General features: G+C 30.0%; 1 protein-coding gene across 2 annotated transcripts; it reads right to left on the minus strand.

Annotated features, from left to right (window-relative positions):
- Positions 1 to 538: 538 nt before the first annotated feature.
- LOC148236557 (protein spaetzle-like) lies at positions 539 to 16044 on the minus strand. 2 transcript variants are annotated; one of them, XM_088181974.1, is made up of 6 exons: positions 15886 to 16044; positions 5883 to 6204; positions 3995 to 4158; positions 2897 to 3010; positions 1009 to 1106; positions 539 to 935 (listed from the first exon to the last, which is right to left on the minus strand). In XM_088181974.1, the coding sequence occupies exons 1-6, from the start codon at positions 15919 to 15921 to the stop codon at positions 686 to 688; spliced, it is 984 nt and encodes a 327-aa protein (XP_088038100.1). In that variant the 5' UTR covers positions 15922 to 16044; the 3' UTR covers positions 539 to 685. The 2 variants fall into 2 exon arrangements, with proteins under 2 accessions (XP_088038100.1, XP_088038099.1); XM_088181973.1 differs by having other exon boundaries at positions 5874 to 6204.
- Between the last annotated feature and the right edge of the window lie 2335 nt (positions 16045 to 18379).

Consider the following 18379-nt stretch of genomic DNA (forward strand, 5'->3'; position numbering starts at 1 on the left):
ATATGACTGTTTTGTATATATGTAATATATTATATTATAATAGACACTATGGCAAACTTATTAAAATATAATATTACACCATACATTTATTTGTAATAAAATACTAAAACTATGTGCCGTTAAGAATATTATATGAAAATAATAATTTAAATAAATTCAATGTTATTAAAATTATATTATAATTGCATTTACATGTTGGTATAAACTGAACGAGATTCATAATATGGCAAACCGGATATGATATTATTTACACATTTCATAAAGAATTACATATACATCTCAAAAGCTAACGGAGCTTCGGTCAAGAGATGTTTAGCAAATTAATTTTGGATACTTTTCATATTGTTATGTCACTCATTAAAATACAATACATAAATTAATCACATCTTAAAAGTAACTTATTCTAAAATCAACAATAAAATAATTTAATATACACAGCCAATAAATAAATATGTACAATTGAACACTTGTAACTATATAACGCAATATATATTTCACAATTATAACATATATCAAATAATAAATTAAAATAAAATATAAATCAAATTTAATACATATAAATAACAATATCATTTTGTTTTGCTACAATGTAGCAATATCGGTCAACGGTGTGAAGTATCAATTTATATAATTGACAAATTCATATTAGCTACTGCGTGAACTTAAAAGTCATATTGTGAGTATTTTAACTTCTTTTATTAGATTTTTTGGTAAAAGCGTCGCTGGTGGATGCGATGTCGTAGCCTAAACGCGAACCGATATCACCGGGTGATTTGATAGTGCAACTACAGCAGCTCGGCAGCCGGAACAGATCAGGAACAGTTTGACCGTCGTCATTCAACGCCAACATTTTTCTGTATATGTATTTTTGTTTGCAAGTGGCCACGAAGCCGTTTGGGAATCTCTCGGCAAATTGGCATGGTGAGCTATCAGATCTGGAAACATAAATATGGCAATTTGAGGTTGGGTGTCATATTGGCAATAATAACTTTTGTATAAAATACTCACTCGCACATTTCGATGCGTACTCCTTGTTCGTATTTTGGTTGATTAATTACAAACAGCCATTTATTCTCTTTGTTCATTGCAACTTTTGGATAGATTATCTATGAAATGAAATGAATATATAATAACAGTTTTATGGCAATGTACCCAGCACAGAAAAAAACAATTCACAAATAAAAATATTTACAATAATAGCATTTATGGCTAGATCACATGGCGAAAAAATCAGATAGCTGTGGTTATTTAGGATACTCCTGGTCTTAATATATTTCGTCAAAGAGACGCCTCATTAGGTGCCAACCGTGCATTATTGATCCTGAGTAAGTGGAGCGCGATTCAGCCCGTTTATTTCCCATTTCCCCGCATATTCTATTTGCCGTCTCCAATATAGATTGTGATACCAGGAGACCATCAACTCTAATCGTGACCGGTAACACAGCCCCAGTTATTAAATGCGATGGCTTAGGTTGAGAATACAACTAACTATGTGAAGCCACAGTTCGCTAATGGGCCAGTGGGTATGGGCTTATGTTCGACCGTAAGGAGCGGGTGTAAATTAGGTGGCACACAAAATCCGGATGAATATTCATTATCATCAACTTGAAAAACTGCCAAGTATACTCTCCGGCACGACTCAAAAGAATCAGATCCCAGCATACCTTGTAAAAAATTTGTTTGTAATAAAATTGGATAATATTTATATTCCCTTATGTATATTTGTAGGTATTAGATAAACTTTTTTGGATCTTTTCTATTAAAATTGTGTCAGTTGCATTATTTCGCTACAAGACCAGAGAACCATTCTTAAGAGTAGTGCGTACTTTGTGATTATACAAGGCACACAGTAGCTTCAAGCTCCTCATTCGACTCCTTAACTCTAAGAGCACATAGCGCTATATTTTATAGTCAAAATTAAATGGTGTTTTTCTGTTAGAATAGATCATGAAATAACATTTTATGATCTTGAATGGTAATTTATACTTGAAGGAATACAGGTATTATCCGTTCTTGTTTCTCTTATCTCGATGGAAGTACCTCAGAGAGCATACTCAGGCCTCGCCTCTTTAATATGTAAAGTGGGTTCATGAAAATTCCCATCGACTGCCAGCTCTCTCTATATTTTGGTGACACAGCTTGCTATAATACGTCATCCTTAAGTCGTAACCTCATTATAACTTCCGCCGATGGATGATAAAAAAAATGAGGTCAAAATTTAAGCGATACTGTTCAAAAACAAGACTTTAAATTTTAAATAAAAAGGGCAATTTACCGGCGAAGAAGCAAGCTTAGTAATAATAAAAAAAGTATATATAACACTAATCTTAGACGACTTGTCATTAACGGAGGTTAATCCTGGACCAATCTACAGACAGCCAATTCAGACAGCCAATTTAAAAGATTACAAGTAGTCTCAGATTGCATTAAACTGTGAATCTTAGCATAAATATTACAGAGCGATAAAATAAACACTATAAAATAGTTTTGTCACAGGCAAACCATCTTTGTGCACAAAATATCAACAACAAAAAAGCTGACTCTACTGCGAAAGCTAAGTAATTATAATTACAATATAATTACAATAGAGCATTAGCTTCTCAAGCACATATGGTATGACATGTCCGATGATACGAACCATCTAATGTAACGTTCATATGTTCCCGGGAATGCCTCAAATTCGCTTCCGCATAGTCGAGGCAAAGGCTTTATATACACGCTTTGCCTCAACAAACAAAATTTAATTTATAACACTAGAGTTAAAACCATTGCATGCTTTTTTGTAAATTATTTGTTGTAAATATAGTGTCAACAGAAGGTTTTGCCAACTTTTCCTCCACCTTGTCAATACAAACAAGCATAATTTATTTTTAGTTACTGAACAAGATATACAAACCTTTTCAACTGATTTGCAAAGCGTTTCCGTAGTTGTAAAATCGTTTCTTTGTCCAATTTCAATTGGACCAGAATCTATTTCATCCACTCCCAAAATATCATTGTAATTTGACGCCTGCAAAGAGTATATAAAACATATTTTCAATAATGCATAGAAATATATTTAAAGTGGCATCTTTATTTTACAGGGTGGTGCATAAAGATCTCCCATTTTTCGAAGTTGCACTGTATTAGTTGTAGTGAGGGTAAAGAGATGGGGTAAGTTTATCTGGTTGGTTAAGCTATTTTGTTTTCAATACCTATTATAAGTTGGATAGCTGAGCACCAGAGCTTTGTTGTTCAAGCTTATTATGAGAACAACCGTTCTGTGATAACAATGCAAAGAACGCTTAGTACACATTTTGCACTTGGTCGAAATGCATCTGTACCAGATCGAAAAACAATTTTGCTTTGGGCAACTGGATCCACACTAAAAAAAATCATCTAATAGAATCAGGACTGTTGAAACGTCAGAAAATGTGGAAGCAGTAAGAGCATACATTCAGCAATACATACATAAGTATGTCAAGGTACTGGCGGTATCAAGTCTGAGTTTGAGGAGGATTCGGCATGCCGATTTAGAACTGCATCTATACAAAATGATGATCATGGCAACCGCAGAGCCTTAAGTGCAGAAGTTCTTGAACAGGTTCTCGCTGAAACTGTTCTTCTGAGTAGCGATGAGGCTCACTTTCATATTAGTGGAGCCCGTATGACTTTTTCCTTTGAGGATACTTTAAGAACAAACATTGTCAAACACTGTCTTAGATCTCTTGAAGATTTAAAAAAAGGATCAGAAACAAAGTCAACACCGTTCACAGAAATTTTATGAACGTCTTTAGCGATGTATTGCCAATGACAGCCACCATTTGTTTGATATAATTTTTAAAACCCATTACAACGAAAATGTTTTTTATGCACTATTAAAAATATTTAGAATTTTATTTAAATAGCTTCATTAATTTTTTATCTCACTTCAAAATGTGAGAGATCCTTAAGCCACCATGTGGTACTAAAACAATAAACTATAAATGAACATATTAATCAACTTGATACTTACAGAATTGTCTAAAACACCTTCTAGATAGTTCACAGGGTATTTTTCGTTGTTCTCACAAAAAGTTAATGATCCACCGCAAGGATTAGTGTGACCGAGAGTAAGGCTCGGCTTCTTGTACAATCTTTGGGGATCGTCGGGGAATATTATATCAGACTCATCAGATTCTGTAATAAATAAAGTTAATATTAATGTTTAATTAATAAATAATATATATTTCGTTTCCCAGTCCGATTATTTAGTTAAAGGTATGCTTTATTATTATATAGATTAGAAATCACGCCAAATAAAACACGTTATGTGGTTAGATAGAGCAATCAGTGATTCAAAAACTAAGAGTGCAATAAAAAAGTTAATATTTTAAAGATCCTTACATATTATAAAACATACAGTTAATATAACAAATATAAAAGTAGCATTTTGTAGAAGTTGTTTAGGCGAGAAATGAATATTGTTATGAGAGTGAGTCAAAATAAAACTTTGAAAGTCCAATAAAAATTCAAAGTGCTGTAATGTAGTGCAGTTTAGCAGTGAAGAGTAGTTGACAGGTACGAATGTACGAATTAAACATGCAAAACAATGACACTACAGTAGCTTAAAATGGTTGCTGCACTTACAACATAAATCAAAGTAGAGTAGCTCCCTCTTATTTGCTTATTATGTAAAGGTGACAAAAAACACTGAAATTGATTGACAAATGAAATTCAGTATGGTGATGCATGTCCGTTACTACAGCAAGTGTATGAGTAGACTTGTAGCAGACTCTTCCCTACCAGCTTAAGTCATTGACGACATTGCAGTTAATGCTATTGTGAAGGAAAATCGGAGTCGTGGATCATCAGATCACATTGCACATGACGCTCAGCTGTTTTAAAGTTTCTGGAAAGCGTGAAATCAAGTAGTTTTCTAAGATGAATTGTTACTTGAGAGTAAAAAAACAATAGAACAAGCTAGTAATGGAATGAAAAATACTGCTCAGAACTTTTTGAAGGAAAGATTATGTTGACTCTTTTTTGGGATAAGCGAGCGATAAATTTGTAATTGAAGACGATTACTAGTACGATGTGCGCAGATCTCATCAATATTAATCCTTGGCTGCAATCGTAGGAAAACAACGTCAACTTAGTACCGGTTTCTTGTTGCAACATGACAATGCTCGGCCCCATACTGCCCGTTTTTACGATTCAATATTTGCACTTTGAGTGTCTTGAACATTCGTACACAGAGACTTACACATCTTTGGAGAAAAGAGCTTTAGGTCTGATAAAAGAGATGCAACAAGCGATGCACAAATATGTGTGCAGTTAGAAAAAGAGTTTCCGTGCACACTTAAAACTTTTATTGTACTCCATGAACACAACGCTAAATGATAATATGCTGTAATAACAAAAAGTTAGGTTTTCATTTGATTCACCTGATACTATAAACATTTACTTTAGTGTTTAGTGAAATATAAATATTAGTAAACATAAAAGGTACCATACCTAATACCGTTGTTTTTTAATATTCCGTAAGTATATATTCTAATCACCTAACATTCACATAATTACCATATTTGCATAGTAATGTTATTTTTTAACAAATCTTATGATCTTATAAGGAATACTATAACAATTAAACCTGTAAAAATCAAAGTTATATTTGTCTGAATGACCAATATTAGTAACATTATGAGTCACATTTTTAATGATGCAATCATAAATCCTTAGGATGTAATATACAGAATAAAGTATTTAATTAATATTTTCACTTTAGCCTACCAAGCAATTACATTAATGTGACTTACAAAGTTTTCGTGGCCATTCAGTGACAGCATGTATTAAAAATACAAACCATTAGTACTAAAACGTTAAGCGTGATGTTAAAAAGCGCAAATCTTTACCTCTCTTACCTCGCGTCGGTTTATTCCCATACAAAATTTTCAACGTCCCGTTTTCTAATCTTTGGATCTGAGCCGCACTAGACTGAGTGACGTTGGAAGGGTGTCGTGTTCTTTTGGAATAACTCCTTCTGGAAAGTTTCTCTCCAATGCTTCTGCTGCTCAGCGATACACTCCGATTGTTGTATTCACGTTCAAGAGAAGATAATCCACCGGTTAGCATTCTGGCTTTCGGCTCATTTTCGCTCTGAATCGGTTGTTGATATATTTCCATTCTGAACGATATTTGAGGATACATATTTTGCGGCATTGACATTGTGAATGTGAGTATCGTCTGAAAAATACATATATTTTGATTAATTAATAGATTATCTAAATATATATTCTTCTTTATTTTTGTATGTACTCTACAGGATGTTGAGTGTAAGAGGGTTTAAAAGAGGCAGGATGTTCGTATGGTTTGTGTGGAGTTGTGCAGTTCCGTGTGTGTATAGGACGTATGGTGCGGCGTTGTCTGGAAGCACTGCGTGGGTAAAGGGCACGCCGGTTTGGGTGTGGTTTTTTTTTATGTGGGTAATGAATGATGGGTAGTTGATAATAATTAGTTAGTTTTTAAAGTTTTATTATAAATGGTTGGTAATAAATATTTAAAATAATATGTATTAAAAAATATTTGGTGGAATTAGATCTTAATGGCTAGTTATTCTTAAAGGTGAAGTGCCATGGGCATTAAGTTTCCGAGGAAGGGGTCTATCTATGTTTGCTGCTGCATAATTACTCATTAAACTCAGACAAACACGCTGAATTGAAGGAGTTTTATAAGAACAAGGCGAATAAAAAAATAATAACCGATATGAGATTTTCACACCAACGAGGGAACGAAATCCCATTATTAAAAAATGAAAAATATCCCATTTATTATACTGTTACTTAAAATTCGGGATGTGAAAACGTACACCTGCACGACAAATTATTTATGTATATATATATTAAATATGGCCTTTTTGCATTAGGGTGTATATAGCGTGTTCAAAATGCTCCAAAATCACTTAATCTTCAACTCAACTAATCTTGGAAGACATAAACCTACACAGGCCGACCAGCTAGTATCTACTCGTTGACCTACCCCGAAAGTCAGTGATATCTTGTCCTGATCAGTGACAACACGCTACACACCGACAGTTGATATTCGCCGCTCACCAACTACAAAGTGAATCGTCAAAATTCACAAATTCAACTTCATAAGCGACTTCTTCAATTTATCAACAACTTTGATGTCTTCTTGAATAAATCAATCGCGAGAAAGAACAATTACAATTAGCACTAATTTATAAGTCGGTTATTCCAAAAATATTTGATAATAATATGTGCGTCTTCTTTTTATGTTACCATCAATCAAGTACATTATGTTAGACAAATAAGCAATACTATTCTGATTCATTTAGGACATGCTTAGTTAAACTATTTGTATGGCCAAGATGCTTATACTAATCCACGAGCAAGATTGACGCTTGTTCTTATACCGTTGGCATCCGTGCCGATGGGACGCGGGTTTGAACCTACTCATTATAATATATGTATAAAGAGTAAATAAATTCTTTTAAGTTATCCAAAATTTATGGTTCTTCGACTCTGATAAGATGGCCTCAAATCGATGATAAAAATATATAAAAAAATTAAATATTTTTTTGTATTTTTTTTGCCTATTTATCAATAAATTGGGTTAATAAATAAACTACTAATGATATTAGAAAATTTATACGATGTGATGCGATGATTAGAAACTTGCCTTATACATTTAGTGAGTTGCCATATTACAACACGATGTATTTAAGGAAAAAATTATGTTATTAGATTTAAATCGACTTTTTTAACAACTGTATTCATAATTCGTTGACGGGACGTTGATAGTAGCCCAAAATACCACCATGAAATAATTAATATGTGCGAAGATATCCTCTTTCGACACTAACATATTGTATGTAGTTCAAAGTTCTTTGGTAGAAAATATGTAACTGATTGCCTAGTATACTAATGTAGTGGAAACCGAAAAATAATCTGGCATAATTTTGTGACCGATCCGTGTGTCAACCCTGATTCCGTCAGCATCATTACCACATTTGATGATTGCGCCACGAAGGTCAGTAGTACATATAGCAGCAAATGACCATCGGCGACAAACGTCCATTATACGCCAATCGACCGTTCGTAATAATAATCATCATCACCAAACCGGATGATGGTCAAATTTAACCGTTTTTTCAACGATTATTATATATAGTATTATTCTTTATTTTTGAATACATCACCGGAAGACCGCGTATAAATTATTTATTGATAATAATAAAAACGTTTCATTGACTCACGGTTCATACGTTAATTTATGGTCACTATATTATGATTCAAACTGATATAAAGGATTTAGTTTATTTTTATATCAATTATTACATAAACATTGTGACTAGCGTGTGCACATTTTTTGTTAACAATGACTCATGGCACGCGTCGCAAATTTCAAGTGAATACATCCACATTTTTTTGCTGTCACGTACTAGCACAACTTAATGTTATTATGTTGAGCTATATTTTATATTCGAAAAATACGAAAATCTTTATAATGAGGTAATTGTTAAAAATAAAAACATAATCTTTCAAAAGGCAAATTGAAATTTAAAGCTGATTTTATATGAAAAGGATTCGATCACTTATTTACTTGAGTATTTAAAAGCATTATAAATTGAGATTAAGGGCTGATCTAGAATATTACTTTAGCAAATTACTCGAGATCATTGTAAGTAAAATATGTATAAATACAAAAAACACACATCTGCTAATGAAAATGGTTATTTAAATTAACAGTTGGTGAAATTAAAACATTTAAAGTTCATGATAAAATCGATGAAGACAGAAATATGTAACCACTAAATTGTTAAAATCAGAGTAAAATTTGTTAATACAATCTAGTAATGTTTATTAAAAAACTTAAATTTAAATATTTTGTAATTCATACATTGTAAAATTTAAAAAGCTAATTTTTCTGAAATAACAATTTTCAATAAAAAATATAAAATCTAATATAAATAAAAAGTGAAGATACTTACAATCATACAATCATAATTATAGTTAAGAGTCTAAAACCTCCTTTTATAAGAATTTAATATTTATTATAGTAACAAAATTGTAGCGCATGTGGTTTTTGAGGGCTATTTAATTAAAACGACCTTTTTTGGAGAGGTGGCAGGGACGCGGGGTGTTAGACCGTAGTCAAGGGAAGAGAGAGTGGAAGAATGTATATATTACCAGTTGTTAAAAAACCACCCGCTTCACAAGTTGAGCGGTGGTGTGGCAACACTGGGAACTGTCAGAACGCCGCCACAAAATTAAATCCAGTTTATACAAGTAAATACACAAAAAGCATAAAAAAAATATTTCATAATTTTACAAAAAAAATACAAAACTAGAAACGGAAACCGCGTCTTAGCGGCACTCATGTCGTCGTTTGCAGCGGACACTGGCGTCCTTACGGAATTCAAACGGTTAAGAAGAAAACAAGATATATTTAATAATAAAAAAAAAAAACAAAAAACATATTTGAAACCAACATGTACTTCTACATAAAATTAGTTAGTTCATAATGCATCACAATAATGCCACTAAAGAAGATATTTTATTATAGTATTTTCTCAAGGTAAGTGTTGAAAAACACTGATATTTACTGAAAATATAAAAAAAACAAAATTTACAGCATCAAAATAATACCTTATAGGAAAAAACTCATAGGTTTAAAAGTAGCGTGTATAGTATATTTGTTGTTAAATTGTGTAATTTGATATTTTATATTAAACACAAAAAATATTTTAACTAGTAATTAGTTTATTTTATTTTATTTATTTTACAATTATTGTGAAAATATATTAACATCTGATAAAAATGAAAATAGTTTTATTAATTAATTATAAATTCAGTTTTGTGTGGCAATTTTCATGGCAAACTAGTGACATCACAATACACTGAAAAAATAAATAAACAAAAATGCGTAAAGGTTCAAGAGCGACCAAAGAATATGATTAAAATGTTTTCATGCGATTTTAATTTTGCTCTGTCATTATTGCATAATATTTGAAGAATTCGTCAGTCATTAGCGAGAACTTACGTATTCACTTTCGCTGCAATGCAACAGTGTACCAGTTTGCCCATATTTCAACTTTTTTTATTTGAACTTTAATAACTCTGTACATGTTGGTTGGTTTTATTACATTTTGAAACGTTTATGTGATTGAATGGGCGGGTGATCACGCGTGCAAGGACAAGCATTCTCGTCATGAATTGTGATATCAACTTCATGGAATTACCGCGTGTGCAATAGTGTTTTACTGTGTGAAAAACAATGAGAGAGCAGGTGTTGACTCGGTCTACGGGAAAAATGGGCAACAGATACGTGAGAAGATCTTTTGATTTATATATTCGACGAAGTGATAAATTTATAAACTAAACAGAATACTAATGTATGCGGAAATGTAATGAAGTTGATTGTAAGTTAACATTTTGTAGTTTATGTTTATTCAGTTTATTAATCAAAGAATACACTTTGGCGACAATGATAGGCATTACAGAAAATAGGAGTAGATCAAAACATCTTATCTATTAGTCAAAATAGGCAGTGTCTAAAATTACGAACTACAATACTTTCTGGAAAATATGCAGTAATCACTCTATTTTAAGAGAAAATAATTAAAGAACAGAGTTTTTTTAAATAAAATAATAAAATAATTCTCTGCTCTGATATAATCACTTTTTGTTTTAGAAAATAGCTATTAATGAAATAAATATGCAAGATAGACCAGTGGTGCACAAAAGATTGAATTTTCATTTCCAACCCACCCCCTTCCATTTTGTTTAAAATTTTGTCGCGACCCATAGATAGCATTTTTTTAATCGTCAACGTAGTTGAAATAAAATCATTTGTGGGCTTTTGCTTATGCTTTTGGCTTGTTAGAGCCATACTTATAAAACACATGATTTTATGAAACAATAGATTTATTTATGTATGTGAGCTTAATTTTTTAAATATAAAATAAATTAATTATATAAATGCACTTTGTTTGAAGCCTTAAGTTATCTTCTAAAGACATCATACGTCATCTTCATCACGTGTTGATTGTCCGGCAGTCGCTAAGAGACCAAGAGAGTACGCGAGCTGCATCGCGTTGCTTGGAACTCCATCTGGCGGCTATTGGGGCTGTTCGCCCCTACTGCCGTCACAGAAATAAATATAAATTTTGATATTATAATTTTATTTCACTATATCATTGGTACTCGATTTTTACTAAATAAAAGCCATCGATTTTTACTAAATTTTTTGTAAAAAAAAATTTGAATTTTATGATCCCAAAAAAGTTTATTACGACTCATCACCGTTTCGTTCGAAAATAATTCTAATAGCTAAACATCTCATATTTTCTTACTGTGCGACCAAGTAAATACATTTTTTTTTTTGTATAAATAGCACTTTATAAGTAAAATATATTTATTTTTCACGCTGCATATATAATTGTATCGCGACCTTCACATCTTTCTTTGCGGAAATGGCTGTTTAAAATAAAAATATGTGACTATATTTGGAGTCCATGAACCTAGAAGGTTATCGACTTTAGTGTGTAAGTACATATCTGTGTATGTTTATTATTAAAATAATAATTTATGTTTTTACCGATCCGCATAATTGACATTAACATGCTTAATAGAATCTTCACAGTAGTAATGTGAGAGAAAAAAGTTTTAATGGGAGTTCTGCAAGGAAGCATCCTCGTCTCTCATATTTTTCTTTATTTTAACTTGCGCTATATGCGGATGACCTAGAAGTATATACGAGATCATCGAGCATAAAATAAATGCTAAAAGACTGGAAGTGGCTTGCGGCAACTGCGCAATTTCTGCAGCAAATGTATCATTTAAATAAACGAGTCAAGACATAGACTATTATGTTTTATCATAGATCAAGAAAAATAGCTTTCGAAGAAACAGTATCAGTAACAAAAACAGTAGCTGTAATATGGAGCTCCTGTATGGTCTAGCATATCTGATGGATCCTTTCATGAAATATGCGTAATAAGGATTAACATAAATGCTCACTATATGACTAACCTTAATCAACTTGCAAAGTAAAAGATTTGAAAACGAAAAGATTTTTGCCACAGAAACAGAAATAGAAATATAAAATACAAAAGTTAGTTGAACACATCTGAAAATACGAGCCGTCCAATAAATTTAATGATCTGCACCTATGTGATTACTGCTGTGACACCAGAGAAAGTGGGGCGCCAAATATTCGGTTTTGAATTCGCGCAGGAGTCACTCGACGTTAGCTTCCGCACTCGTTTTTAAAATTTTTGTATAATATATATTATGTATATACAATTTATTTTTATATATACATTGTTATAAATTAAAGGTTTTGTGATGATTGTTGCGGAAAAAATGTATTTTACTTTTAAATTATATGTAAATAAATAATAAAAATCAAACTACATCTCTATAACATAATTAAAAAATAAAATGATAACTTGGATTGTATACTTAAGATGATCAGTCTTAAAATTAGAAGAATAGTATGTTGTATTTCGCCATTATATTTTTAATGGTGTTAATATTTATTTTTGGGTTGATAAGTTTCATTTCAAAAAGAGAGTCAAACTACGAAACTCCATTGCTGTTGTATAGATTTAATATTTGACTTCAAACGGCACTGATGTGATTTTTTGGTGTGGACTTAGTAGATCTGTTTTGCTTATAATATTTTGCAAAAATAGCGCGAAATCTTAATTAAATTATAAAATATTTTTGACACGTAATCGTAATCACGCATAATCTCAGCAAAATAATATATATATAGGCACGCGTTACACTTTACAGAAAAAAGTTTCCTTTCCTTGAGATAATTCTTTCCAAATCTTAGGTTCTACAGCAGGATTATTTTTTTTATTAATATTATACATAAAATATATTTTACGAATGTCAATAGTCTAATAGTTTTTTAATTTATACGGTCTCTATAATTTTATTAACTTAACAACAATTACCTGAACAAATATTTGGAATATTTTAAGTTACATATTAACTAAAATAAAAATGTTCAAGAATGGCAATTAATATTTAATCGACTTGCTTTACCGTTTTTACAGTAACTTACTTGTATTCTACAAACTTCACATAAGCTCAAGACTTATGTGAAGCTTAATGTTTTGCTATAGCAAAATATTTATGTTCCTAAATATGTAAATATGTTCCTAATAAATATTCTATTCAAATATATATTATTATTCACATCTAATCTTTTTATTATTATTTTTACTTAAATTGACCAGCGTATCTTTAGTTTAATATCTATTCAGACATTTTTACTTTCCTTAGCATTTGGCACTTCCTTATCAAGCAGGTACTGAGATGTTATCGTATCAGTAAAGCGATAAAAAATACAGTTGCATATATAATTAGACAGGATAAATTAACATTTTTAAGATCCATTATTTTTTTAACATTTAATAACATTGTTTTTAAATTTTAAAGATGATTACTCATACTTAAAACACGTAATTAACCTTTAACCCTATTCTTCAATTATTTATAGATTATCTTAACAAATTAACAACTACAATCCAGTTATTTTAAAACCACATTATTACTCACACAAATAAACATTTTTCAATAAATAATCGTGATAACTGCATCCTTTAGCATGGATGATCTCAACAAGTAAACAATTTATTACAATCCAGTTTCTTTAAGTTTAAAGCTTGACTCACACAAATATTTCACGTCCGCAAAAAAGATTGTTTACAAATATGTATTAACCGATTCTAAGAACGTTCTGAATAGTATTTAGCATACATATTATATAACACATGAGGCTTCTCAGAAACGCAGAGGATCTTGCAAAACGGCTAATTGCATGCTACGGACATAAAATCGAATAATCTCAACAATATTCATATGGTAATTATTGATTGTCTTACACCTTTGACACGACTATTATAATGTGGTAAAACCTGGTTCTTTACTATTTCATCTACGTATACGTTTATTGTTTTTTAATTTAACTTATTATAAGTTAAATTTATAAATAATTAGCCTCAATGAAAACGGATATTGACGGTGAAAGTGGCCATAAAAAATATTAATGCAATATCGAAAACTTGTCGTGCGACTTTTGTGATGCATTGTTAATGCGGCTTATTTAAATTGATTGATTTATTCAACTGCTTCCTGTCTCTCAGTTCAGTTTTCATGAAACCGTTAAAAGACAAGTTGCTCTCTACCGTTATGTGTGGTTGATGTATGTGTAGCACAAGTGGCACAATACCATATAACATATAAATAGGATGCATTCTATATCATTTAGCTAATATGCACATATCAGGTTATTAGATACACATCTTACAAATAATATACTAACATAATCAACTAGCTTCGCCCGGGGCAAATTTGCTCGATTAATGTAAACATACACGCTCAATATCTAGTGCTAATCGCGCGTAAGAAGGCAACCATAATAAGCATATTTTGAATGAAAGTGCTTTAAATTAAATTTGTTTTATTGCAATTTATTAATTATAATAATTTAATAAAATATTATTTGGCAATGATTCTAAATATTAACATAACATTAAAATAGAAAGAATTCATTTCAACTAAACTTATAATAGTGAATAAATTATTTATTATTATTTATAGACATATTTTTTGTAATGACATTTGTAACTGCATTTTAGGGATTGATAAGCATTTTTAACTGCTTTAGAATAGTATTATAAGTTTATGTACATTTTTTTTATTGTTACTCTAATGTCAATACACAGAACAATAAAAAATATTTTTTTATGACAAAGCTTTTTTTAAATAAAGAATTTTCATTAATATTTTTCGATGTAATTTATGATTTATTGTTTTTTTTTGTAAATCATAAGAACACATAAATGTAAAGCAAATTAAAATAAGTATTAGCAAAATATGATTAAAAATAGATCTCACCTTAAGCTACAAATTAAAAAACGGAGAAAGTTTTTTTTATTTTGTAAAAATCACTTAGTTATAGTGTCATATGAGCATTTACAATGACTCATAACAGACGTTCATCTTGACAGGTTAAGATTTAGTAAGCACTACGGCAAAAAAAAAGAATAAATGGACGATAGTTGTTTGATAAGATCTTATTATCTGTTACTTTGCAATACCAGGTCGCAGATCTTTTTGCCAACCACAGGAAATGAAAGGAAAGCGTTGTTAGACCATTACGATATTGAGTTAAAAAATCTTATCAGTTTAACAGTGTTAAAAAATGAAGTATTCTTAAGATAAAAAAATATGGGGTTAAAATGAATAACTGTTTTTGTTTTAAATATGCTAATATTTTTCTTCTGTAAAAATCATCTTAAGCTATTATTTTTGTGTTTATATTATAATGCACCATCAAAACCGGTTTGACTGAGTGACTAATCGTCATGTGCGTTTCTGATGTTGGATTATTTTATTTTACATTTATTTATTCAAAATAAGTAAAAAAGTCTATAAAATTATAATGAAGACCGTAAGTTGTAGATGACACACGCTTTTGTAACGTGCTAAGTTATTTGTTAACAGTCAAATCTGACATTAAAAAATATTTATAAGATCAGTCGTAGCTTGTTTTAATAACTTAAATAAAACATCAATGAATATTCTAATACGCATTCAAAAATCCACTTATTTTGTAAAATTTACATATCAAATCTAATAGTCGTTATTTAGATAACTATAAACACATATTTTGGTCAAATGTCAATGTGACAATGAAATATACATTGCAACGAGGCGAAGTGACGAAATTGCAACTTTGTGTTATACAACGTATGCCTTAAAACTTACAGATTATTTTTAATTAATAGTTCAAACCATTTCAACGAACGTTTGAAATATTTTTAAAGAATTCTCATTCGCTCTATATGCATATTTTAAAGTTTTTAATTGTAAAATTACTCACCAGAGTGATTAATAACGATGCTAGAATGTTATCCATGATGTTCTAGCTTGTTATTGCAAAAGTTGAAATAGGATTTGTTATATTTTTTCTTCAAAATGTCAAACGTTTGAAGCACAAGCACAAGAACGCACTACCCACGACACAAGTTTGCAAGCGACTGGTGCTAATTCGTTTATAAACAACTATGTACCTGCTAGCGGGAGGGGGTACAGAATGGTCGCAAAGTTACTCATTGTATAAAATACTTGTTAACAAAATATAATATATTTAATAACAATATTTCGTGTTTAAAACATCTTGCGTGAGGTGAAAATTAAATCATTTATTTCAAAATATACTTTTAAAAAATAATAAAATTAAAAAATGACATTTAACTTTTTTATATTGTTAGGAAATTAATCTTAATTTAAGTTTGCTGAAGAATCTTTCAACAATCTTAGATCGCTGGACGTTGCTAAGAGGTGGCAATTGCACCACACGCCACACTAGGCGTCTTTCCTTGGCTCATCCATCACGCAATTGTTTTTCGTTGTTGAGAGTCACGTCTGTTTCCCGTGATTGATTATTTGACTCAATTAATTGGGTGTTCAAATCACGTCGGGCGATCCCCACTGTGAGGTTCTTAGATGGCCCGCCGTTGCTAAGTAGTGTCAATTGAAATTTTTTTGCTATGGTTATGATGTAGTTTTTTGTTTAATAGTCATATTAGTTAATATATTTAAATATTTTATCGCACTTTTTAATATTAATTATTTAGTTAAGATTGAACTGGACTACAGTTCTAGATAAAAACATGATTTACATGTAAAAGTATGCAATAAAAGTAGTCTTTTCTAACACATAGTTTTAAAAAAAGATTTTTTAAAAAGTTAAAAATATATTATTCTTACGAAAAAATATATATAAAATATAAAAATGCTGTACAAGAAGTTTTTTGCCACAGAGATAAGAAAACCTGTATTTTATGTAAAGCTACACGTTGATTTAAGATGCATTATATTTTTGAATAATGTATATTTTTTAATTTAAGGCATAATTGATTATTATGCAGCAGTTTTGCTTTAAAATTATATTCAAAAATAATAATTAATCAATTTGAAGGAAAGCGAAGATTTTGTCTATACCTGCGGCCCGGCCCGCCCTGAACATTTTTCCGGCCCGCGAGATTTGAAAATCACTTTTTTACAAAATATATTCATTTTATGATCGCCAATACACTATAGACAAATTTTCACTTCAAAAAATGTCTCTGGTGTATCTAAATCTAATATAATTTTATATATGGCCCGCGGAGTTATGATGCATTTCCAAAGTGGCCCGCAAGATCATTTGGGTTGGCCATCCCTATATAATATATTAATGAGTTTTCAAATTATATTTTATTTATAAAAATATTTTTTGCGAGCATATAGATTTTTTAATAGTCATTTTTGTTATTATTACATAAAACATATAAAAAAGTAAAAGATAATACTTTTTACAACAAAGATAAGAAAACCTTTATTAGCTGTAAAGCTACATTTTGATTTAAGATGTACTAATAATTTTATTTATGTATATTTTTTTCTAAAAATGTCTAATATATGATATGTATATATTTCGCTATTATTGTATCATAATAAAATTAGTTTTATTCTAACATATTTTTTATAGCACATATTGTTTGTTTGATATAGTATCGTTATTTTTAAAGCTTATTTCTCAGAAAAAACAAACATTTATTAAAAAATTTAATATGATATTTTATTGTAAATTATTACTATGGAACAAAATTATATGCGATAAAAATATCACTGTACAACTAGATACAACATAAATAGGAAATCCTGTTTTATGAGTTCTATTCCTGTTTATTTCAGATGTATCATTGGTTTTTTCAATAATGTATATTTATTATTTTACAGCAGTTTTGTTTTAAAAAAAACAAAAATGGGTTTTGAGCGTTAGATTTGAATTGTAAATATTTAAAGTAGAATTTTTTTTATTTAAGTTGATTTATACATATGTATGTTATATTTATATTTACACAAACTGATACATTTTATCATTGTCGTATGTGCTTAGTTTTTTGCTAGCAAATTATGTTTTTTAATAATATTTTTTATTATTATATATGAACACCTCGCTATGTCAATTATTTCACTAACAGACTTTGAGATTAAACTTCATAAAAACTTGATTTATATGTAAGAGGATTCGACGATTTTTAAATTGTCATTGGGTTTTTCTAGCATATGTAGTTTCTTTGTTAAGATGATTATTACTATTTTTTTTATTTTTTTTTAATTCCTGCTACAGAACTTCATTTACTGGTAAGGAAATAATAACAGATTAGCATACTATAATAATAACAGATTATCTTACATTTATACATATAATATTGATTTTTAATAATTAAATCTTTTAAGCATAAAATAAAAGTAATGCAAATAGCTATGGATCATAATTAGCCATAAATCGACTAACCTTACTAAAAAAAACTATAATTATGTAA

The sequence above is a fragment of the Plectrocnemia conspersa genome, unplaced genomic scaffold, assembly GCF_051122295.1.
Source record: "Plectrocnemia conspersa isolate PC_06_02 unplaced genomic scaffold, ASM5112229v1 ptg000003l, whole genome shotgun sequence".
Classification (NCBI taxonomy): Eukaryota; Metazoa; Arthropoda; class Insecta; order Trichoptera; family Polycentropodidae; genus Plectrocnemia; species Plectrocnemia conspersa.

Coding starts and splice junctions, on each gene's coding strand:
- LOC148236557 (XM_088181973.1), bottom strand. CDS start 15,921: ATGGATAACATTCTAGCATCGTTATTAATCACTCTG. Junction 6,205..15,885: donor CATCGTTATTAATCACTCTG/GTGAGTAATTTT, acceptor TGTATTTTTCAG/ACGATACTCACATTCACAAT. Junction 4,159..5,873: donor ACCGACGCGAGGTAAGAGAG/GTAAAGATTTGC, acceptor TATTTATTACAG/AATCTGATGAGTCTGATATA.